General features: G+C 39.7%; 1 protein-coding gene across 3 annotated transcripts in view; it reads right to left on the bottom strand.

Moving 5' to 3' along the window:
* Positions 1-14,126: 14,126 nt before the first annotated feature.
* pi4kab (phosphatidylinositol 4-kinase, catalytic, alpha b) overlaps positions 14,127-24,505 on the bottom strand; it is a 31,851-nt gene continuing 21,472 nt past the window's right edge. For 2 of the 3 annotated variants that reach the window (XM_077560271.1, XM_077560272.1), the window contains 18 exons: positions 23,686-23,844; positions 23,523-23,602; positions 23,207-23,406; positions 23,004-23,094; positions 21,872-22,039; positions 21,739-21,792; positions 21,448-21,568; positions 21,230-21,359; positions 20,176-20,319; positions 20,022-20,092; positions 19,201-19,307; positions 19,010-19,114; positions 17,768-17,893; positions 17,568-17,688; positions 16,118-16,277; positions 15,961-16,050; positions 15,090-15,173; positions 14,127-14,992 (listed from right to left, as the gene is read on the bottom strand). In XM_077560271.1, coding sequence (XP_077416397.1) covers positions 14,941-14,992; positions 15,090-15,173; positions 15,961-16,050; positions 16,118-16,277; positions 17,568-17,688; positions 17,768-17,893; positions 19,010-19,114; positions 19,201-19,307; positions 20,022-20,092; positions 20,176-20,319; positions 21,230-21,359; positions 21,448-21,568; positions 21,739-21,792; positions 21,872-22,039; positions 23,004-23,094; positions 23,207-23,406; positions 23,523-23,602; positions 23,686-23,844 — 2,063 coding nt within the window. In that variant the 3' untranslated portion in view covers positions 14,127-14,940. Of the gene's footprint in view, positions 14,993-15,089; positions 15,174-15,960; positions 16,051-16,117; positions 16,278-17,567; positions 17,689-17,767; positions 17,894-18,929; positions 19,115-19,200; positions 19,308-20,021; positions 20,093-20,175; positions 20,320-21,229; positions 21,360-21,447; positions 21,569-21,738; positions 21,793-21,871; positions 22,040-23,003; positions 23,095-23,206; positions 23,407-23,522; positions 23,603-23,685; positions 23,845-24,505 lie in introns of those variants that run through there. The other variant, XR_013293328.1, reaches the window with a different exon arrangement.

Here is a 24,505-nt window from a genome sequence, read left to right as displayed (position 1 = left end):
CATTTCACAGAATGCCATCTTTATTTATTTTTTCCGTCATCGCGAATGATTCCTGATGAATGAACAAAAATGCTTAAATCTGTTAGTCAAGGGTAACGAGCTTCAACTCTGTGCTAATGGAATGATTGATTGACACTTGATACTGATTTAAATGCTGATTGGCTAAGCAGACTGGAGGAGATCAACTTTGAAAAATGTATCTTTAGGGCCTGAAGGAGGTGAAGGAAATGCTGCTAGTTTGTTCTTAGTGTAACCCTGAAGGTTGAAAGCTTATTTAGTGTTAGATAATTTTTCTTTAACTCAGTTTTTTTTTTTTTTTTTTTTAGATTTCAAGGTGACGTCAAATTTTAAGATGCGGGGACAGGCATCAAGTAATGCTTCGTTCCAAATTTCAAGATTGCTAATCTTTTAAGTTGTAAGTGTTAAATATGCAATCAGATCAATAGAAGACATATTGCCTAGTAAAATATGTATTTCACAGTTAATTTTATTGTAAGTTTTTGCATTTTATCTCCGACAGATGCAAATGACACTTTTTTTTTTTTTACATTGTTTCTGAAAGTTGCATTGTCATTGACGAGTCAACATGAAACAAATCTGAAACAGACGTTTGATGCAGCTGATTGTGGAGGTGTACTTAAAACTGTGTCTGTACTTTCCATCTGCGAGTCCAACTCACATTCCTAACGGAAGTGCTTTCCTCGGCTCGCACTTGAGGCACATTGGCGGAATACCCATCACACATATTTTCTGGCAGAAACCGGTCCAGGAGGCATTGGCAACCCTACGAGTGTCAATAAAAACCCTCTGCAAGAGTCAGTTTGCAGGAGCCTGAATATGAACTCTGCGACATGCTCGATGCTAATGCTCGATGCTAATCCTGTTTGGACAGCCCCAAAGCTAGTCAGCGGCGCACTTGAAGGCCTTTCATCATTTCCTCACACAAGTCGAACTGCCAGCCGCCGATGACTCGCGCATCCCTGGGCTATTTGGGATTCAAACAGTTGACAGTTGAGCTGCTCACACACACCTAGCCCAGGCATGCAAATATAGAGCAAATGGCCCACAGGCCCTCGGGGAGGAGTGTAGAGGGTAGCTATTAGAGGGGGTGGGGGGGTGGGGGGAGAATAACAGATTACAGAGCGAAAACAGAGGGAATGAGAGAGAGAGAGAATGAGCCGCATTCCTCCGTGCCAGGGGAATCTTTGCTGCCGTGGTAATTACTTCTTGCAAACCTGTGGTACAGGTTGCCCTCCTTATGGCTCTCACCCTCCTCCCTGCCACTACCTGCAATAAATCACAAACCTTTGCAAGCATCGTTTGCTTTTATGCTCCTCTAGATTTGCATGTGAAGTCTTGACTATAAATGCATAGCTCAGTATATGGATCACCGCCTATAATAAGCTGGTGGGAGTCGATTTAAAGAGGCTGTATTTAGGGAAATGGTTGTATACAAATAGTTCATGGGAGTGCCTGGCTACTCATCAAGTGAGAAATTTCCTTTCTTTTCTTTGGTCCTTCCTCGGGTCTCCTGACGGCCTCATGACTCTGGCTGCAAGTGTTCGGTTTAGGTGAACGGTTTGGGATTTTTTAATAGGTTTTAGGTGAACTAATGAATACACACGCACATACACATACTCACCCACATACAAAAAAAAAGAGCGCAATGATGATGACATGTCAAATCGGTAAAATTACCAAATGAACAATAGTGAGCTCCTAAGGAAAAAAAAAAAAGTGAGAAATTGAGACTGGTCTAAAAAATTCTGCATGCTTGTTGCATTTGCCTGTTGTATACGATGACATCAGTGATCTGATGCATTATTTTTGTTATAATTGCTTCAGCATTCCCACATATGTTTTTGTCATTTTTATTCTCCACACTTTTTTGCCGTGGAACAACTCCCGCATAATGCTTCCGATTAACCCCGTTCAAATTTAAACTTTTCATTTTAATCCCACCTTCCACGCCCTGAACCTGCGTTCAAACCCCGCTTAGACCAGATTTGAGTACATTCGATGGTTTGATACCAACTGCTTTTCAACATTCCAATGCAATTTCTGCAGAAATTGCACTTTTGTCTAGTTATTATTATTTAGTGTGATGTTATGGTGTTGTATCATACAACTTCTAAGCTCGTGGTGGAACTCAGTAATTGTCCACGCCCATAACATTTTGTCAACAAAGTGTTGCTTCAGTGTGATTTTATTGTAAAATTCCTGGTTGTGTTCAAAATATGGCCCGGGGGCCATTTGTGGACTGCCGTCCATTTTTCAGCGGCCCACTGCGTATACTAAAAACTACATTTGTATATGTGGTGAGATTTTATATTCCGTAGCGCTTTTCTAGATGTGAAAATATATAATTTAACTATTTACAAGTATAATGGTAGCATTTCTCTTCATATTACTGTGGTGAATAATGAATAATTAATTTTTAGAAGCAATTTTTTTTTTCTGTATTCTGTTCTCTGTCAATGTCTGAATGGTGAACCTATCACATTAATGATCTCCAAGTAGCAGCTTTACCATCCATCCATCCATTTTCTTGGCCGCTTTTTCCTCACAAGGGTCGTGGGGGTTGCTGGAGCCTATCCCAGCTGGCTTCGGGCAGTAGGCGGGGTACACCCTGAACTGGTTGCCAGCCAATCGCAGGGCACACAAAGACGAACAACCACACTCACATTCACACCTAGGGACAATTTGGAGTGTTCAATTAACCTGCCATGCATGTTTTTGGAATGTGGGAGGAAACCGGAGTACCCGGTGAAAACCCACGCAAGCACGGGGAGAACATGCAAACTCCACCCAGGAAGGCCGAAGCCCGGACTCGATCTCACGTCCTCTTGCACTGGGAGGCTGACGTGCTAACCAGTCAGCCACCGTGCTGCCCGTAGCAGCTTTAAAATGTTCAAATTATGACATTTTGCTCTTGTTTTGGTTCTCAATATAAAGAATGCGTTTGGTTGCTGTTTAGTGCTAAAAGTAATTAAAAGTAACTGTAATATATAAACAATATGCAATTTCTTGATTCACTGATTTTTGCCTGTTTAATAAATTAAAGTCAGATTTTTTTTTTTTAAGTGGCCTTTGCATCCTTCCATTTTTCTGTATGTGGCCCTCAGCGGAAAAAGTTCAGACATCCCTGATCCAATGCGAAATGTAATCTCAATTTTATGAATGCAGCGTAGGTAAGTGAAGGTTTTTTGTGGATCCGTTTTGGTTGGTGATTCTAGTAGGACTCTTTCCTACCTGTGGGAAAATCAAGTTGTGGCGCAGTTGCCGTGGTTACCTGCCATTGAAAGTGCCTCTGCTTGATTTACGGCGGTGGTGTGACTGAGCTGTCCCGTTTTACTACGTGAAAGGTGGCTTGCAAGCCAAGGCAGCCATCAAAATGGAGGCCGCTTGTCATGCTGTGATTGTATCGGACAAACTGCACAAAGAACATGTTATCAATAACTTCAAATGTTGGGTGGTCTTCCTAACCCACTCGCTAGGTAGGTGTGGATTTTGTACACGTTACGTTAGGCTACTTTTACCCATCATTCTGCTGCAGTTTCCTTTTGGACCCAAAACATGTGCTTGCTTTAACAGGATCTTAAGTAATTTACTCTATTTCCTTTCAATTTCTATTTGAGTATGATTTCCTTTTTTTTTTTTTTTTTTTTGTATGATGATGTAGTTGCTTTTGTGAAAGATGTTTTGGTGTGCGTGTGTGTGTCAAAAGAGGGAAAAAGAAGGAGAGAGAGTTGTTGCCTGCTCCATGACCCCTCTCGTGTAAACACGGACACACTCCGACGAGGTGCTGAATGGCAACGATTATGAGAAAGCTGCCCCCTCCACTGCACAGACACACACACACAGACACAAACTGGGCGTTGTGCCAAGAAGGGAAGACCGTCGGAGGAAGGCCTTACCGTGCATGGCTTGTTGCCAACCCCCCCAGAGAGAATCACAGGGGAGGGAGGGAGGGAGGAGGCGTGTAGTAAAGGAGGGAGGTGGTGCTCACGAGTGCGGGAAAAGAGGATGCAAAGATGAAGATGAAAGAAAGAAGGAGTTTTGTTAAGAACCTTACGGACAGAAATCAAGGGTTGAATGACAAAATTCTGAAAATATGAATTACATCGCCGCTGATCGGCTAATGCTGACCCTTCACGAGTTCATTGAACATTGATTAATGGACTATGACAGGAAGTAAAAGAAGCTGGCCGGTCACATATGGTCAAGCGGTTAGGATTCCTGGTTTTCACCCAGGGGCCCAGGCGTCCCGGGTTCAACTCCCAGTATGAAAACATAACCTTCCGGTATGAGGATCTATTTACTTCTAAATGTGAGTCCAGAATAAAAAAAACTGGGAATAGCTGGCAGCTCCATGGACCATTAGCTATATTTTTTCTTAGCCCCTACCACCCAAATTATAGGTCAAGACACCCTTGAGCCACTGGAGAGAAAAAATCCTGGCCGGTGCCTGGGAAATATGAATGAACACCCAAATATGGTGAATTGAATGGGAATGAATGTCACTAAACTAAACCAAAAATATACAAAATACAACCACTGTTCTAATGTAACTCAAATTTGAACTCATTACTGCAACTAGGGAATTAAAAAAAAAAGTATCTTAACCACCAATTTACTTACTGCCGTTCGGTTACAACAACTATTTCCTTGACACCAATTTTCTAGCTAGCTGACTTGTTAATTAACCAGCTAACTAAATAACTAACAGAATGTAGCTTCACCACTAATTAACATACCGGTACTTTCTAATTACAACAAAATCTTTCCTTCACACCAATTTACAAGCTAACTAACTAGCCAACTAGCTAATCACCCAGTTAACTAGCCAACTAAATGTAGTGACTAACAGAATATAGCTTCACCACTAATCAACTTATTTTCTAATTAAAACTAAAACTTTCCTTCACACCAGTTTACTAGCTAACTAACTAGCCAACTCGCTAATCACCCAGCTAACTAGCCAACTAAATGTAGTGACTACCTAAATGCAACTTCACCACTAATTAACTTACATTCTAATTAAAACAAAAACGTTCATTCACACAAGTTTACTAGCTAACTAACTAGCCAACTAGCTAATCACCCAGTTAACTAGCCAACTAAATGTAGTGACTAACAGAATGTAGCTTTGACACTAATTAACTTACTTTCTAATTACAGTACAACAAAATCTTTCCTTCACACCAATTTACAAGCTAACTAACTAGCCAACTAGCTAATCACCCAGCTAACTAGCCAATTAAATGTAGTAACTAACTAAATGTAGCTTCATTAACAATTTACTCACTTATCTTTCTAACCAATTACAACCAAATCATTCCTTGACACATTTTACTAGCAAACTAACCTAGTCAACTAGATAATTAACCAGCTATCTAGCTAACTAAATAACTAACTACTGGCTGTTTGGAAATGTTTTGCGCCACACCACTACACAAATTGACACATGTAATTCAGTGGTTTCCATAAGTGGAGGAATATGTATGGGTAATTGCTTTATGAAGTGGTGGACAATGGATATGAAAAGTCTACACACCCCTGTTCAAATGCCAGGGTTTTGTGAAATAAAAAATATGAGACCATGATAAACGTTTTAAAAAGTTTTTGCACCATTAAAGCGACCTCCAAATTGTGAAAATATTTTGGTTAATTACATTTTTAATCATCTTTTCAAGGGGAGACATAATGCGGTTGCCCAAGTCTACAGTCGGAAAAGATGACGTGACGTCCCATGCGTGTTCTGTCCTTTATTGCTGCTTCTCTGCCAAGATGTAGCGTCTTGATTAAGTTCTCTAGTGGGCAGTGAGCAGACAATGATGTTTTTGTGCTGTGTTGATGATGCTGGCAGCAGATCTTGTTTGCTATATATAGATAGAAAACAAATTTAAAAAAAAACAACAGTCCGTTCGTAAGCACAATAAAACCCAAAGCAGAAAAAGATTGTTGCACATGTTGTTTGCCAGGTCGTGCCTTTGCTGTCCTTTGCCCGTCTGGACTCTTATCGACAGGCAGAGGGCTCAGCCTCTCAGCTGACTACAGATGACCATGTGTTGACCCCGTGTGACCTCGGCGCACATCATGTGGTAGCGTGTTTGTCAGCCGCACATGCTCGTCTATCTTCGAGACACAACAGGAGACGCGCATGGAACAAGTGTGATCAAGTGGAGACACTTCAGGTCACGCTCTTATCAACAGACGGTTAATCATCCACAGGGATTGCGGACGCTCTCGCCTTTTATCAGTTTTGATCAACAAGTCACCATATAAGAGATTGATCGATTCAAATTTCTTTTATACGTCCAGAGCGGGGACGTACCAAAATTCGGTCTGTAATATTCGTCAAAGGGCCTGATGCGGCCCTAAATATAATACAACACATTTTCGTTTAATTAAGTATTGGTACATGATTCGGGTCAGTACTCTGACAAAAGTTATCTGCGTACCCTTAGCAGGCTTGTAATAGTTTTGAATTTTGGTCAGTTTTTATTTCGTTTTGACTTTTGCTTTTTGCGTTTTAATTCGATTTTAGGGACGGTTTGTTAGTTTTTATTAGTTTCGTTTTTTTGTGAAAATGCTTCTTTTAGTATAGTTCTGATTCGTTTTTTTAAAAAATATAATTATATGGAGTATTTGACGATTGCAAGATTGAAGAAATATCACTAGTCTTAAAATTTCTGGGTCAAAATTAACCCAATTTGGGTAAATAATTGGACCGACTCGCTGCTTGGTTCAATTTGACATAACTTTCTGGTTTGTTTTGTGCAAAACCACCCAAAACCCTTTTTTTTTTTTGTTTTTTGTACAAAATAACTCAAAGTTGCGTTAAGTTGGCCCAAAATTGGGTTAGTTTAGACCCTGCAGTTTTAAGGGTATTGTGCAATAAAGTAAACTACAATTCCCAAACTAGTGTTCAAATGTCCTTCTTTTGAATAACGGTACGGAAATACCCAAATAAGTTCTGTACAATACATAAATCAACCTAAAAGCTCACATATGAAATTAATTGACAAAGCTGAAAACCAAGGACATTTTCATGATAATTATAGTTTTAGTTATTTTTATAAAAGTAGAATATAGTTTCAGTTATCTTTTGGGGAAAAAAACACAAATGTCAATTGAGTTGTAGTTATTTTGATAGTTTTCGTTAACTGCTTGCTAATTAACCAGCTAACTAAATAACTAACAGAATGTAGCTTCACCACTAATTAACATACCGGTACTTTCTAATTATAACAAAATCTTTCCTTCACACCAATTTACAAGCTAACTAACTAGCCAACTAGCTAATCACCCAGTTAACTAGCCAAATAAATGTAGTGACTAACAGAATATAGCTTCACCACTAATCAACTTATTTTATTTTTTATAAAAGTAGAATATAGTTTCAGTTATCTTTTGGGGAAAAAAACAAATGTCAATTGAGTTGTAGTTATTTTGTTAGTTTTCGTTAACTGTGCTAAGTCGGGTCAAGTCAACTGACGGTCGCCAATTGATCACGTTGTGATCCATCCGCCAAACTTTTGCAAAGCAGCGTTTACCAGGCTGTTGTCATGTACTCTTCATGTCAGCTGCAGCACTTTCAAGAGTCTTTCCGACATGTGTATGAATGGACTTCATGTTATTTCATGGCCTCCGCGCTACATGCAATTTGACCTTAGCAAACGGGACAGGAAGACTTTCAATCATGTCAGCCGAGCTCCATTCAGCTAACGCAACAATCCAGAGAGTTGAAGCCACGTGGCCTTGAACTCAGCGAGCAACTCACTTTTATTTATGTTTTCCACCGAGGGCAGCAAAAATCATTCTTCTTTCAGGCTCAAAATGGATCTTTTCACTTTACACAAGCCTCCGTAATCGTCTTTCCTGTGTGCGCTTGTGAGGTTGGTCCAACTTCAACTTTGAGCTACTGGATGGTTCAATTAATATACAGTAACCGCTTTCTCCCCCCCCCCCCCCCCCCCGTGCTGCTTCCTCCCCTGCTGGGGGGGGGGCAGAGGGGGGAATACGTCTCATTCCAATTTAATGCATGGCCAATTCCCACCTCCACAGAGCAGTAATTAAAATCCACACGCAAAGCCCCCATTCATCAGCACAGATGACAGATAGAAAAAAGTGTTGGGGGGTGGACGGGTGGGGTGAAAGAGTTGAAGCTGATTTCTGAAGACGTGATAGTATTTTTTTTTTTTTTTTGGAACACTTGCATGCTCGCGATCTGCAACTGCCTTTCGTGTAAATAAAGCCACGGCGATATTGCATTCTGTGATACCTGTAGCACCTCATTAGCATACGCCCCGCCCCCACTCTGCCCCACCCCTCAGGTCAGCCTCCCTTCATGACGGACCCACATGGCACATTTTATTTTGACAACATTCCTACTGCGTTCCCTTGGCACGCACGCACACACACCGCTTGAATGTCTACACAATAACAAATCTCACACACACAACACCATGACACTTTATTTATTTATTTATTTTTCACCGCCATCTTGTGATTGGCCAATACATGACACTCGAACACCCCCCCCCCCACCTCCCCACACACACCAAAAAGTAACTCATGAACTGAAAGCTGTATTCACATTTTCCTTTTTTTCCCCGTCCACTCTTTACTGAGCCAGAGCACATAACGTTAAAAAACATTTAAACACATTCAACACGCCACCAAACAAGTACATTAAAAAAAGAAGAAGTGGATTTACAGGTTAATTGTATCCCTTCTGCCATCTAGTGGAAGAACACGGAATTTTTCTTCATATTTTCTTATAGATAAATAAACACAATGGATAACACACCTGATGACGTTTCATTGAAAACCTTATTAGCGTTAGCATTAAGCTAGCAGACTGTTACACCGCTAGCGATTATACATTTACACGCTGTTGAATCCGGCATCACCGATAGTCCCAGTGGTGATGGCATATGTCCAAGACCCCCGCACGTCTCCCCCTCATTCTCCCTCCCTCCCCCCCTCCCTCCTGTCTTCCCCTCCAACCACTGCACTTGAGCTTGAATGCTCCAAGCAGCTGCCTAGACTCTGGGCTCCAGACCCCAGGAAGGGCGCAAAGGGGGGTCGGGAGGGGGCACAGATCTTAATGAGATGCACAGTGTCAATGGCCACTCTCTCTGAAGAGGACAAGAAGAAAAAAAAAGACTGTTCCCTCTCGCTCACTCTGTTTTTTGGTGCCCCCCGTCCTGCCCTCCTCCCCAGCTGGCGAGGGGGCTTTTGTGAGGCGCCAGATGATAGCCCAGATGCCCCGGCCTTTCAGCCACATTCACCAGCCTCCCCTCGGGTCAGGGGTCACCACCGGGCATCTCAATGGGTCTCCGTGGCAACTGCGGTGGTGGCGGGCGGCTTCGGAGAGAGTGGCAGAGGCTTTTTGTGGCGGCCAGTTGCCACGGGCGGCCAATGGATCTCGTTCGGGGACGGTTGATCATCATTTTAGGCCGGAGTGGTTGCATGCAAGTGAGAGGAGGAAAATACGTCTTTCAGATCAGACTCAGTTCATGTCTCATTCTAAAATTCTCCATTTGTATTAGTATACAGTAGTATTTTTTTGTTTTAATTTTAGCAACATAATGAGAATTAAGTCGAATATTTTTTTTTTTTTTTTTTTTAGGAAATAAGTCCTCTTATGATGATAGATAGAGAGTTGTATTTTGATATCAGTTATTAAAAACATTAACAAACACAAACGTTTTAAAATGACTTTAAAAAAAAATATTTACAACAATAAGGTTGTGCATATTTAAAAAAAAAAAAAATGTATATTGTAATAAGAGAATATTTTTTTATTTTCCAAGAATAGTCATGTTTGTTTGTTTTTCCAATAAATATTTGGAAGATAATCAAGCCATACTTCAGCAGGTTGCGTTTTTGAGAATTTATGTAAAAAAAAAAAATTTTTTTTTTTTTAGGAAAAAAGTTCCGCTCTTACAATCATAACTTCTTTTTTCTTTTTTTAAGGGTTTTTTAGGGTAAAGCTTTACTTATTCAAAAAACAATGTGTTATATTGTGATATAAAAGTTGTCCTTAGAATAAAGTCCTAATAAAAAAAAAGAACAAACAAATAATAATAACAATATTAAATAATGAATGTTCTTCCAAAAATAAATTGAAAGTGTTGTTTCAGAATAAAGTGTATTTTTGGTGTATTGCAATGAAAATAAAGCTAGTTTTTTTTTATCATCTTATTTTATTTATTCTTTATAATTATTTATTTATTTTTTAAAAGAGGGTGTTTGGGCAATTAAAACGTTTTTGTTTTGTTTTTTTGTGTGTGTGTGTGGGGGGGGGGGGAATCATTTGTAAAAAATAACGTTGTGGAGGCCCCACCTACACCACTGTATTATTAACTCATTCACTGCCATTGACGGCTATAGACGTCAAAAAATCATTTTAATTATTCCTATTAGTTTAACATTTTTCTCACTTTTGTTAAGAGTATGAAAACCTAGAAATGTTTTTATTATTGTACATTTAGAACAGATATAAAATTTGTGATTAATCGTGAGTTAACTAGTAAAGTCATTCTATTAATTATGATTAAAAATTGTAATCGCCTGGCGCCCCTAATTTTTAATAATCTTTTCTTAAAAAAAATTTAAAAAAGATTTTTTTTTTTACAATTACTTAAAAAAAGATTATTAAAATTTTTGAATTTTTCATAATTAATCCCATGACATCACTAGTCATTACAACAAATATTATAATTTTATATCTGTTTTATATCTGTTCTGAATGTACAATAAATAAATAAAAATCTAGGTTTTCAGACTTTTGTTGACGTCTATAGCCGTCAATGGCAGTGAATGAGTTAAAATTAAATGTATAAGTAGCTATTACGTATTATGATTAAGTAACCCTATTCATCTTTTGACCATAAAGTTTTAAAGGTGGGGCCTCCAAGAATGAAATCCAAATTAAAAACATATATTTTGTTTCCAGCAAGTTGTGCAAGAGAAGTTGAGCTCACACCAGGATCGTTTCGTGGGGTTTCTCCTTAAATACGGTCCGACCAATCACATTCAATCAAGTACATCAATGAATCCATCCGATCAATGGAATCCTTAATCGACAACTTTTATGGTACAGTATCAAAAACAGTTCACAGAAGCCTGCTGGGATGCATTGTGGCCACTTAATAAACAAAATGGATTCTGCCTGCTATAGCTGTGGCTTTTTCGAACGAATCCATCATCCTCGTCCCGTGCCGCATTGTTTCTATTTTGAACATATCCGTCCGTCACAGCGTCTGTTGGTCACGCTGTCCAAACAGATCAAAGGTCACGTGATAAGGAGAAGGCGAACACAGGGGGCCCATTCAACAGCCTGCGCCAATTGTTGGACAACACGTGGGCACCCACACATACGACACACACAGACCACAAGACAGAAAGAAGAGTTTTTTTTTTTCTTTTGGTAGTTGATGAGCCCTCACATGGGTGGTTCATGATTTGATACACTTAAGTGGGTTAAGTGCCCCCACTGTGTGAGGCAGGCAAGTCATATTGTGTAGTGTCGTTTAGCGCTACATGTATGCTAGCTACTTGCGTATTATAATATAGGGCTGCTTTATCAACCTGAAAAGTTCAACTAATGTTTCTTTCTGGGGGATTTTTTTTAAATTTACATATGATTATCATCTGTGCACTGCAAGTCATATGTCATATTTGAGGAGAATGCCCCCCATACATACATAAAGAACCGCCGCTATTGGTGATTAGCTGCAGCATGTCATCAATGGGCCTGACTGTCTTCATGCGGCCTTTGGACAAATGGCCTTTTCTCCAGCGACACTTTGATGGCCGCACAGTTCATTATCGGCCGGCAACACTGTTGCGCTGTGGGCCAACAAGCATGAACGCGTCACAAGACGTGATGACGGGCGGGCGGTGTGTGTTTTTGCGCAGCTAGTTAGCTTGGGAGGGTTCTGCCATCACTACAGTGCTAATAAATAAATAAATAAATAAACATTGTGATTGCGTCTTTCCTTGTCAATATCCTGTATACAAAATGAGAGCGGAAACACACTTGATGGTATCTTACAACTGAGGTCATCAACATGGCGCTCGCAGGCACCCATTTTGTCCCCCAAAAGGAAAATAGCTAAGCAGTGATGGGACACGGTGAGTTATACTTGTATTTTTTTCTCTGTTTCCTACCTTCTTAAATCGATTTTGTGAGAAAACATTGATCAGCGTTGTCAACTTGCCATTAGAAAGAACAGAATTTAATAATTTTGTTCTTTCAGAAGTGTCAAATTGGTAACCCTTCGCATTAATCAATAGCCAAGAGGTAGGGCTCTTTTTTTTTTTTTTGTGGTATCGGTACTTGGTATCATTACCAATGTGACTACTCAAGAGTTGAATACTCGTACTGCTATTGAATTTAAAAAATAAAATAACTAAAAACATTCAATATATTATAATATAATAATACAGATTATTATTTTTATTTTTTTATTTAAACAAACCAACTTTACCATAAAAAATGGTGGTGGTGGTGGTTACAGCAAATAAAACAGACAAGAGAAAACATTTAATAAATTACAAACATAGAAGACTCAATTAAAAAAATATATTTGGCCACTTAATTTCCCTGTAGTCTAAACCTGAAATAATACGAGCATTATTCTGTAAGTTTGATTCTGCATTTATTATCAATTCAAACTGAAACTCGTCAGCGTTAAGTTATGTGCGTTGTGCAAGTGGGGGGTTTCATAGTATGAGAATTGAGAATATTTTTTATAATATATGAATAGTTTGCAAGTTGGGAAATAAATAAATAAATAAACAAATAAATGTAAAAAAAAAAAAAAAGAAGAAAAAAGTCCAGTTTTGTACATGAACTTTAATAGTGCGTGGGTAGCTTATACATTACGCATGCGCATGCGCACACGCTTTAGTAAGCGGGACTTCAAGGATCAGATGAACGTCAAGCAGTACTGACGCTCAGCGATGCGGTGTCATGAAAAATACATCAAGGCGGACATCTACAGTATATACATGCAATGAAATATTAATCCAATGTGAAGTTGTCAAACAGGCATCAGCACGTTTTTCCCTCCTTCAAAATCTTTCTTTCGTGACAAACTTGCAGCCCCTGTCACGTGACCGCTCATCTTCCAATCACCACACACTGCTCTGCACAATATTCCTTTAGCAGAAAGTATTTGATTCGACACAAAAGTAAAGCTGCCAAATTCAACACTAATGCTCTGGTATACGTACAATACTTTCATTAATTTAAAAGCGTAATGCCATTTATCAGTGAGTCCAGCAGCTATTGTTTACGTTAATTTAACCATTTAAAAAATACATATTTTTAAATATCTCCTATACCAATATAAATTATATTTTACTCAGGTGTGGTTCAAATTTATGTAAAACAATAACAACAACAACAAAAGTGAAATTACGTCTGAGAACGTTCAACCTTTAAGTTATTTTAAGTAAGCACGTAGGTTGAAAGCTATCATTTATTTATTTTTTAAATACTCTTTTATGCAACATTTGTCATACAAGATGAATTAAGCGTTTTATCTCGTCAAAAAAAAAAACATCGAAGCCATCACGTTTGGGTAGAATGAATGTTGTGCTGTGCCGCCCTCTAGTGGACATTATGGCAGGGTGACCATATCCCCCAGAAAAAAAAGAAAAAAAGAGGGCACATGACCCGGCCTTGAAATTTTGAAATTGTGGTACCAGCCGCAGTTACACAGTGTACTTCACCTCTTATTAGTCACGCAATGCCAAACGGACATTTTCATGAATTTATAAAAACCCGCGGACGCCGAACAGGACATAAGAAAATAGTCTGTCCTCCCAAATGAGGTCGTTTGGTCACCCTACATTACGGAAACCGCTCGAGCCGATCTGGGCTCGTGTATTGCTTAAATTAGGAGTTGACGAGTTATTGTGCAAATAATAATAAATGTCTTAATAAATAAATATAAAAATAATAAGAAATGTCCTAATGAGGGTCTCAGGTGCGCTAAAGCCCATCCCAGCTGTAACAATTAGGCCTCTGTGTGTGTGGCTTTTTTTTTTTTTTTTTTTTTTTTTTAAATCGGGTGGATTTTAAGATATGATGACCATGGGAAGGAAAGCAGGACAGTTCTCGGTCAAAACATCTCTATAATTAACCTGTATTTACTTACATATGTGTATTTTCTAACACATACATACACATTTCAACACATAAGCATTTCTTTAAATTAATATATTCTTTATTTAATTTGACATCGTGTGCATTCTGATTCAAAAGGCATAAATATATAGAAAAAGGAGACGGAGAATGGGTCAAAGCTAAAAATGTACAAAGAGATGCAGATTTCTTTTTTCTTTTTTTTACAATCAGTGACATTACAACTAACTTGCACGGCATGTTTGACTCTTCTGAAAAACATTCACCAAAAAGCTTACCCGTACGGAACTTCTTCATGCAACGACATTCAAAATGGTCACCTTCATCCAAACAAAAGCCACTCTTCCCCTTTGGACGATACATACCCCACAATTTAGTGCAGCATCACCACGGCAACCACTGACAGTACTATGAACGAGACGAGTACCGATCTTCTGATTGGTCCTTGAAAAAGACGAGCGCAGCGGTACCGGCAAATACGAGAGACCAAAAAAGGCCACATTTTTTTTGAATCAACAATCATTTTCAAATTGGCACGTTTGGAGCAAACTTGCAAACTAAACATCCGATTGAAGTGCCACAGTATATTCATTTGTCAATAACAACACTTAGCTGAGGAGGGAAATGAATGACTTCATCAATGGGAAGAAAAAGGCAAGACGACGTCAAACGATGCGATGTTGAAGGAGCCGAACATTATATCAAGGCACGCACGCACATACGCACGCATGCCTGCCATCTAGTGGTTGCACATGCTCAGGCACAAGCGTTTAGTAGGGGATCTGGTTTTGGTAATACTGGATCATGTCGTAGGTTCGACTCCTGTGGGGGGGAAAGTAACAAAAGAGAATTGGTGTGGTGATGTTTAGTTGACCTGATAGAAGCGGAATGTGAGGAGTTTTGTGGTTTTGCTACCGACCTGCTGCTCAAGAAGCAGTTCTGGATGACTTTAATAATGAAGGCGGCTGCTTCTTTCTCACTCAAACCCGGATTGAAGCGCTGCCTGCAACCATAGCATTAACAGGCTCTCAGTCAAGATCACTTCAACGTACTTCCTTGACACCAATGCACTATTTTACCATTAGACAGGGCTTGGGTACAAACTCAATAAAAATACACAAATAGGGGAGCCTTTTTTTTCTTTTTCTTTTTTAGAAAATAGGCGAGAAGAGGTTCCAGAGACAAACAGGCGATGCTCGTGGCACTCAAATGAACTCAAAACATTTGTATCTCAAATCATCTTTCCCCATTGAAATGAATGGAAATGCCATTAATCCATTCCAGCCCCCTGAAAAAACACCAACAAAAAAAGTTTGTGTTTTTGAAAACACGAAAACTCTACTGTGTTGTACTTCACAAAAACAACCGAAGATTGTCACAACAAAACTGTAGTAAAAACTGTTACAGTATATACAGTCTGTCTGCATGTGTGTGTATTGTGTATGCTCAAATCTGGTTACTCTATTTTAAGTACCAAAATATTGATGCTAGTATCATAGCTTGTCAATTGTATTATTTGTTAGCATTAAGCTAAAAAGACCTTAGTAAGGCAAAGTTATGTGTTTTGTGTAAATACAAAAAGTGTAGTTCTCTTGGTTATGTTTAGTTTGACAGTTAGGTTGAACTGGAAGTGGCAATAAACAGCCTGAAACATCTAAAACATTTTTTTTTTTTAAATATAATCCCCCAAAAAATCCTTGTGCAAAATGTGAACTCAATTTTAGAATAAATAAATTTAACTGTGTTTTGCATAATAAAAAAAATAAATCAAAAATCAAATGTCAACTCACTTGAGCAACTTGATGGTTTGCCCTCTGAAGCAAGGGAGCCCCGTGTCTAACATGAGGTTGACCAAGGAGACCACGCCGTCCATGTAGGGTCTAAATTCAGCCGTCCGTCAGTGTCATCACGTCGCAACGGGAACTACTCTAGCTATGTGCTACTCACCTGACTGCGAGGTAACCCCTCACGCACATCTCCATGAACCACTTAAAAGGCGTGGCCTCCATCTTGCCGCCCATGATCATCACCATCTCGTCCGTCAGCTTGATGTCGGGCTCCCAGCCCAGGTTGCCGCCGGGGGAGCTTTCGAACATGAAGCCGAAGTCTGCGAATCAAAACACACACAGTTAAGTGGCGGTTTTGATAAATAGTTCATTCCCAATGGCAGATTCAACATTACACATTTACATCATTTCAACAGGAAGTGAACCGGAAGTGACCTGTTTCAACAAGAAGTGGACCGGAAGTGTCCTGATTTCAACAGGAAGTGAACCGGAAGTGGCCTGATTTCAACTGGAAGTCATCTGATTTCAATAGGAAGTTGTCTGATTTCAACAGGAAGTGAACTGGAAGTGGCCTGATTTCAACAAAAAGTGACCTGTTTCAACAGAAAGTGGACCGGAAGTGGGTTGATTTCAACAAGAAGTGGACCGTAAGTGGGTTGATTTCAACAGGAAGTGACCTTTTTCAATAAGAAGTGGACCGGAAGTGTCCTGATTTCAACAGGAAGTGAACCGGAAGTGGCCTGATTTAAACTGGAAGTCATCTGATTTCAATAGGAAGTTGTCTGATTTCAACAGGAAGTGAACTGGAAGTGGCCTGATTTCAACAAGAAGTGACCTGTTTCAACAGAAAGTGGACCGGAAGTGGGTTGATTTCAACAGGAAGTGACCTGTCTCAACAAGAAGTGGGCCGGAAGTGTCCTGATTTCAACAGAAAGTGAACCGGAAGTGTCCTGATTTCAACAAGAAGTGACCTGTTTCAACAGGAAGTGGACCGGAAGTGTCCTGATTTCAACAGGAAGTCATCTGATTTCAACAGGAAGTGAACCGGAAGTGGCCTGATTTCAACAAGAAGTGACCTGTTTCAACAGGCAGTGGACCGGAAGTGGCCTGATTTCACCAGGATGTGAACCAGAAGTGGCCTGATTTCAACAGGAAGTGACCTGATTTTAACAGGAAGTGATCCAGAAGTGGCCTGATTTCAACAAGAAGTGACCTGTTTCAACAGGAAGTCAACTGGAAGTGGCCTGATTTCAACAGGAAGTGAACCAGAAGTGGTCTGATTTCAACAGGAAATGAACTGGAAGTGACCTGATTTTAACAGGAAGTGAATCAGAAGTGGTCTGATTTCAACAGGAAGTGACCGATTTCAACAGGAAGTGCCCCAACAGATTTAGCTACGGGGAAGATTCCCTTGCAAAATAACTGTTTATAAATAAGCTTGTTTGATTAGTGTTTCCTGCCAAACAACAAAAGATCCTAGTTTGCGGGTAGCTACACGCCACGGCACACACACACACACACACACACACACACACACACACACACACACACACACACACACACACACACACACACACACACACACACACACACACACACAACGGACATACCGATGTGGATGAGGTGCCCCTGGCTGTCCAGCATGATGTTGCCGTTGTGCCGGTCTTTAATCTGCAGCAGGAAGAGCAGCAGGCTGTACGCCGCCATGCTGCGAATGAAGTTGTAGCGCGCCTGCAAAGACAAATAGGAAGTGGCGAGGCTCATCCGTGCGGGACTGAGGAGCGGGCAGCTCGTTGGCGACAAACGTTACCTTCTGGAACGCCAGCGTGGATTCATCGCCGTACTGATTGCGAAAATAATCGTACATGCCGAAGTCCGTCTGGCGGCCCAGCTGATCCCGAGACTTGCAGTCTGGAATGCACTCGATCACGCCACACTGGGATAAAAACGAAACAAGTTTAACATGACAAAACACCACAGCCTTCACACATATGTTATTCCTATACTTTAAACTTTTTATTAATATTATTCCGCCCATTTTTTGGCATCTATCTACTTCCACATAATTCATCCCATTTTTCCATCATTCCAATTTTAACATATTGCAAATATTCACGCCATGATTGGGTGCATTTTGTTTATTCCAAATATTCACGCCTTACCCACAATTTACGATTTTGTACCCTATTTTTCCCCATTTATTCTTAATGGGAGATTCAACATTTCACATTTAAATATTTTTTTCAGTGGCATTCAAAACATTTAACTTTAGGGATGATTATTGGTCCATTTCCTAATTGATTCTTAAAACCTTACTCCATTTACTACCTGATTCTTCAAACATTACCTCATTTTCTACTTGATTCTTCACAACTTACTAGATTCACATCATTCATCCAATTTTCGCCATTCCAATTTTAACATATTATTAATATGATCGGATCCATTTACTTCATTCCCAAAATTACCCCTTACCCACAATTCGCAATTTTGTACCCTACTATTCCCAATGGCAGATTCAACATTACACATTTACATAATTTCAACAGGAAGTGAACCGGAAGTGGCTTGATTTCAACAGGAAGTGACCTGTTTCAACAAGAAGTGGACCGGAAGTGTCCTGATTTCAACAGGAAGTGAACCGGAAGTGGCCTGATTTCAACAGGAAGTTGTCTGATTTTAACAGGAAGTGGACCGGAAGTGGCCTGATTTCAACAGGAAGTTACCCGTTTCAACAGGAAGTGACCCTTACTCCATTGCCTACTCAAATCCACGCTGCTTTCTTGTATTCTTTGTTTCCTCCAACTTTATTATTATAATTGCACTGTTGTTCCTCCTTCAACTAGTTCAACATTTCTTGATGGATTCAAACCATTTCAACTTCAAGTTGTTCAGTTATTTCCAGATCATTGACTATCATTCCACGTCTTTCAATATCCCTCAACATCATTCAATACCATTTCAGATAATACCTGTTTTGTATTCAGCTTCATAGCCTTCACGCAATTTCTACAGAAATTGCATTCTCTAGTTATTTTTGAGTTGGTCTTACTCCTGGAGCCGTGGCCACCACCCTGTAAGGGAACACGTAGAGGTCCAAGCCCACCAGCTGGAAGATGTTCTTGAACAGGCTGATGATTTGAAGCGCAAGCATGTCCTAAACACAAAAGCAACACTTGAAAAACAAAAAATATGCGATAAAATGGCGGCGATGTTCGATTCGGTTCGGCGGAAGGTCAATACTTGTCGGCAGTCGTCGCCCACTTTAAAGATGGCCGCCTGCCAGCAGATTCTCTTGGCCTCCTCTTCGCTTTTCTCCTCATCCGCAGAGTCGGAGCGACACCGCAGACCTGAAGGGAATTTGCAGGGATATTCTCTTACCTTAAAAAGGAAGTCAACCCCAATTTTCTTTTTGGCGATAATATGTTCTATGCAGCCAACATTAGTCTAGACACGTCATTCTGATTAACTCATTCGCTGCCATCGACGGCTATAGATGTCAAAAATTCATTTGAACTATTTCTATTTAACGTTTTTTTTTTGTTAACAAGAGTATGAAACCTAGATTTTTTTTTGTACATTTAGAAAATATGTAAAATTTGTGATTAATCGTGAGTTAACTAGTGAAGTCATGCGATTAATTACGATTACAAATTTTAATCACCTGATGCCCCTAATTTTTAATAATCTTTTCTTAAAAAAAAATAAAAAATAAAAATAATCAACTTTTTTTTTTTTTCGTAAAAAAAAAAAAAGTTAAACTAATAAAAATAGTTTAAATGATTTTTTGACATCTATAGCCGTCAATGGCAGCAAATGAGTTAATATGCTTGTGGAATTTGAATTAAGCAGCAGGAGCGGCCATTTTGCCACTCACTGTCAGCTGAAAATGACATATTTGCTCAGGTAAAGACCAATCATGGCTCAACTGTTTTCTGAAGCTGAGTCATGGTTGGTCTAAACAGATTACAGTCTTGTACGCTTGTGACCTGTAGGATTTTTTATTTATTTTTTTTAATTCCCATGGATGACCCAACACACCATTATTGCATTTGTGACACTACCTTCTTTTTCCAGCTCGCTGACGCCACACCTCTTCACTTTGAATTTGGCCAGGTAAGGAGCTTTGGCGGCACTAGGCAGATTTTGGACAAGGTGTTACTTTTTGACATGGAATCCGTCTGGTAAATGAATGTTTAGCGCAAACATGGGGCCCACCTTTGCATTGGGGTCCCTGATTTGTAGTCTATATCTAACACGATGGCCTCTGGGTTACTGGGCAGATAGCAGCCAGGCTGGACTTTGATTTGGGACAGTGATTCAAGGCAGGCCTTTTTCCGCTCCTCCCCTTTGGGAAAAGGTCTGATTGAGACAAACGCAAACAAAGTGAAGTGAGCATGCATGGGTATCTTACGGAATGGTTTTACACCACAGGTGACAGCTCGGCTCTGTTGTTGTCCACAAGGGAGGGACGTTCACCTCTGGATATATTTGCCATGATTGTTCTAATGAGAACTGACGGGAGTTTTGTCATCCCTGAGTGGGACAAATAATTAGCTTCAGTGAGCGGCTTCCAAACCGGCGTGTACTCAGTGGGACGTTTAGGTAAACAACGCTTCGGAAATGATCAGCCAAGGTGATTTGGAAGGGGAGTGCAAGTAGCTCAAGGCAGGAGACGAGCAAAACAAGAGAACACACGGGAAAACTCCATGTTGTAAACAACGCGATTATCAAGAGGGCACAGTTTGTTGGTGACGCGAGTCCATCCGTTCTGTACAATAGTTTATTAACTCATTCACTCCCAGCCATTTTCACTGAAGTAACCCCCTTCGCTCCCGGGCGGTTTACTGGATTTTGACAAGGACCACAGAATATTGTGTTCTATTGCTATAAAAAACTTGGAACATACCAAAAGAAAGATTAAAGTCTCATCTTTCATCAGGGAAAAAAAGTATATTAATCTCTTATACTCTGCTTCCACCTGCTGGCCGTTTTTTGTAATAACTACCATTACTTTAGGCGACCAATTCAGGTCAGAGGCTGCATCAAAGCCTTCTGTATGCTGTAGCATAAAAAAAAACATGAAAAATGTATAAATACAGTCTTTGGACCATGGCAATATTTAAAATAGAACGTTTTTATACGTTTTTGGGAGCAAATGGGTTTATGTTCCCTTGCTGATGCCATTCCAAGGCTTTTGCGATGGTTAAAATAAGCACACAAAAGGTTATGTCCATCTTAGATTTTGTGATGTGCATTTGTGTGTTCATACTTGATAGTGGCTGAGACGTTGGTGATTTTATTGAAAAAGTCAAACTCTCGCTGGTAGAAGTCTTTGGCCGGTCCAGACAAGCTTCCTGTGATCTCCTCCACCATTTGCTCCAAAAGCTCACCAATGTCGGCTGCAGGCGGGGAGAGAGAAGACTTGAGTTTTATTTTTGTGCACGTTTTTTTTTTGCGTATACATCTCTTTCAAGAGTTATCTCTCACGGTCTTTCTGGTGGGCCTCTTCGTCCAGGTAGATGTTCGTCTTCATGTTCCAGATGAATTGATGGGCGAGGAGTTGCGACTTCTGAGCGGCCCACAGGATGTATTCCCTCACGTAACCCATCTAGACCAAGACACAGATACAGATACAAAGACCGGACTGCAATGAAGAGCAAACAAAGTGAGGCTACATTCAAATCTTGCTAGCAGTTTGAACTTGTTAGCGTTAGCATTTACGCAATGTCAAACAACAAGACTAGTGTCTGTATTATTTGGACACAAAAACGTATTCACCTTATCATAACGAAGTGCTTGGACAATTTGAGGAATGTAAAACAAGATGGCGTCCTAGGAAAAGCAGTCAAAAGATGTTACTAGTTCAAATTGCAAAAATACAAACGCAACAGGCGAACAGATGTGAGCGTACGGGAGGAAAAGAGCGGAGCACTTTGACCCCGTATTGTGCCGTGAGCGGGTGCGGAGGGTACATGGAGGAGAAGTAGGACAGTCCCGTTGGCGGATCTGCGGGCGCCCAGCACAGGATGTGGCTCAGCTCGGGAGAGTCGGCGTCGATTGTGTGACACGTCACGAGGAACTGTGAAGAAGTACACGTGTTTTTACATGAAATATCACTAAAATGGCTGGAATCAACTACAGGGTGTCAAGAAGGAGCAAAATTGCTGAATGGTGAAAGCCATGAGGGACATGTTGTGTTTCTCTCTTCATTATACATGTGAGAGACTCATTAAGACATCAATTAAGCGCTCTGGAAGGAATCTGGAGGGAGTGGAGCATCACCTCATTATGAGAATCCTTTCCCGAGAGAAATTCTGGGTCACGGCATCGCATTTGCACTCGACATTTTATTATGGCTTCGCACTTTAAAATGCAAATGATGCAGGTTAAAAGGTAAACACAATTTACCATAAGTTGTAATAAATAAATAAACTATTTTCTTTACTTGAGCTAGAGAAGTTGAAGGGACGAGTAATGGTTGACTCTAGAGAAAATTATTAATTAACCCTATAAAGCCTGAAGCATGAAATATGAGAGAAAATTCTGATTTATTAGTCCTTTTGAACAAACCTTTTTTTTTTTTTTTTAAAAATCAACTTCCACATATGACTTTTGATTTGTGTCTTATTTGATACATCCGGTCACAATGCTTTAAATTTGTACATTTATAACTGTCAAAAATATAATAATAAACAGACATATCAAACATATTAGTATTTTCAAAAATCAAAACGAACATTTCCCACTATTAATAAGTATAATTGTCTCTCCTTTCTCAATTGGGGCGAAGTCGCTGGAAAAGCCATCAGCTGGGTGATACTGCCCTCTAATGGATTATCCGTACATTGCATGTGTCAGATCAAATACGTCAAGAGTTTTAATGGGAAAACAAATAATTCTACTCTATGAAATAGAGGGCTCAAAATGTCTTATATTTAATATGTTACGTTTGGCTTTATAGGGTTAATTTGTGGGACTACTTTATACAAGGGCCTTTCCTGCTCTCTTTTTCGGTTCTTGCATGACATCACCGCACAACTCACCTTGACGGCTTCAGGGATGTCGCACACAGCAGCTGGATCCAGACGCACCAGACGAGTCACCTCGGACACGATCGCTTCAGTGTGTTTGAACCTGAGAAGTGAACATTGTGTCAGATCATCTGTACTTGTCATGTTAATGACATTTTATTGATACAGTGAGCTATTCGCAGGGCATATTAGGAAACGAGGCCGGTCATGCATACCTGGCAGGTAGCTGCAGCGCCAGGTAAGGTGCGATGCTCCACGCCAGATTCACGTTGTCCTTCCACTGCTTCTCCGTCAAGCTGATGTATTTGGACCTCCAGTTAGCGATGCTGGTCTCCACAGATTGCTCAGTGGCGATGGCGAGCTCTTGAGTTGACAAGGGGTTGTACCATGTCGTCAGCCGCTCAATCTCGCTAGCCTGGACAGGAAAGCGGCACAGACACAAAAAAAATGAAATAAAAAGCATGAATTGATGCCTTTTGTGTGTGAATATAGATATATAATATATAATATAGTGTCATCAAATATAAATACCAGTAAAGCCAGTAAGAGGGTACGACGTTTCATGTAGTACTTGTGCAGTTGAGAACCTCTGTTGCTTTTTTTGGAGAGGCCTTAAACATTCCAGGAGAAATTGATCAGCATTTTTTTTAATTATTATTTACAAGTAGAGATAGTGTGTGTGTGTGATTTTCACCAGATTTCTTGGATATGGTGGACATCCCAGAGGACAGAGGGTAGGTGTTAATCCATCCCTGAGCCACCTGCTGCCTTTGACCCATCGCCGCATCCAGGTTATTGCGGCTGTCCGTCACCGCCATCACTGACAAGCTGTTCACAGACATGTCTTGTGGATCTAAACAAGGCCAAATAATTGCATTTAGCATCTTGGTGTAACCGCAGACCACGGAGAAAAGAACACCTTCTCGCCACAACATTAAATACACCTGCAGAATCCAGAGATGCATTGAAAAACTGTTCAAAAATAATATTACTCACTTGCTTGGCCTCATTGTATTTTGCAGGAGTACCTAGGGCTGTGCAATTCATCAAAATTCAATTACAATTTCAATTATTACACTCTACAATTACAAAATCAGCATAATCGGAAAAAAAGATGAATACAATTTTTTTTTGTTTAAATTTGCACCTTTTTTCAATTTTAAAATAAATAAGTTAATACATTTTGTTTCATCCAAAAGGAACTTGCAAAATTATAGTGTTTCAAAGAATTTTATTTGTCTTAATATTTTTTATTAGTTTTTTACATTTAAACATTTTCTTGTTTTGTACCAAAAAATAAATCCAACTTCAAGTTTTTGTCAACATAAATAAATAAATATATATTATTAGAATCAATATATATTATTATAAATTCTGTTTGGTCCAAAGGGAACTTACATAATTAAAAAAAAAAAGAGAAAAGAAATAGGTCTTAATATTTTTAAATTGTTTAAACATGTTCTTGTTTTGTACCAAAAAATTAATAATCACTTGAATAATCGTGATTTCAATTA

Source organism: Vanacampus margaritifer, chromosome 3, assembly GCF_051991255.1.
Source record: "Vanacampus margaritifer isolate UIUO_Vmar chromosome 3, RoL_Vmar_1.0, whole genome shotgun sequence".
NCBI lineage: Eukaryota > Metazoa > Chordata > Actinopteri > Syngnathiformes > Syngnathidae > Vanacampus > Vanacampus margaritifer.
The sequence above is the reverse complement of the archived record's forward strand: the minus strand, read 5'-3'. Positions and strand labels throughout refer to the sequence as shown.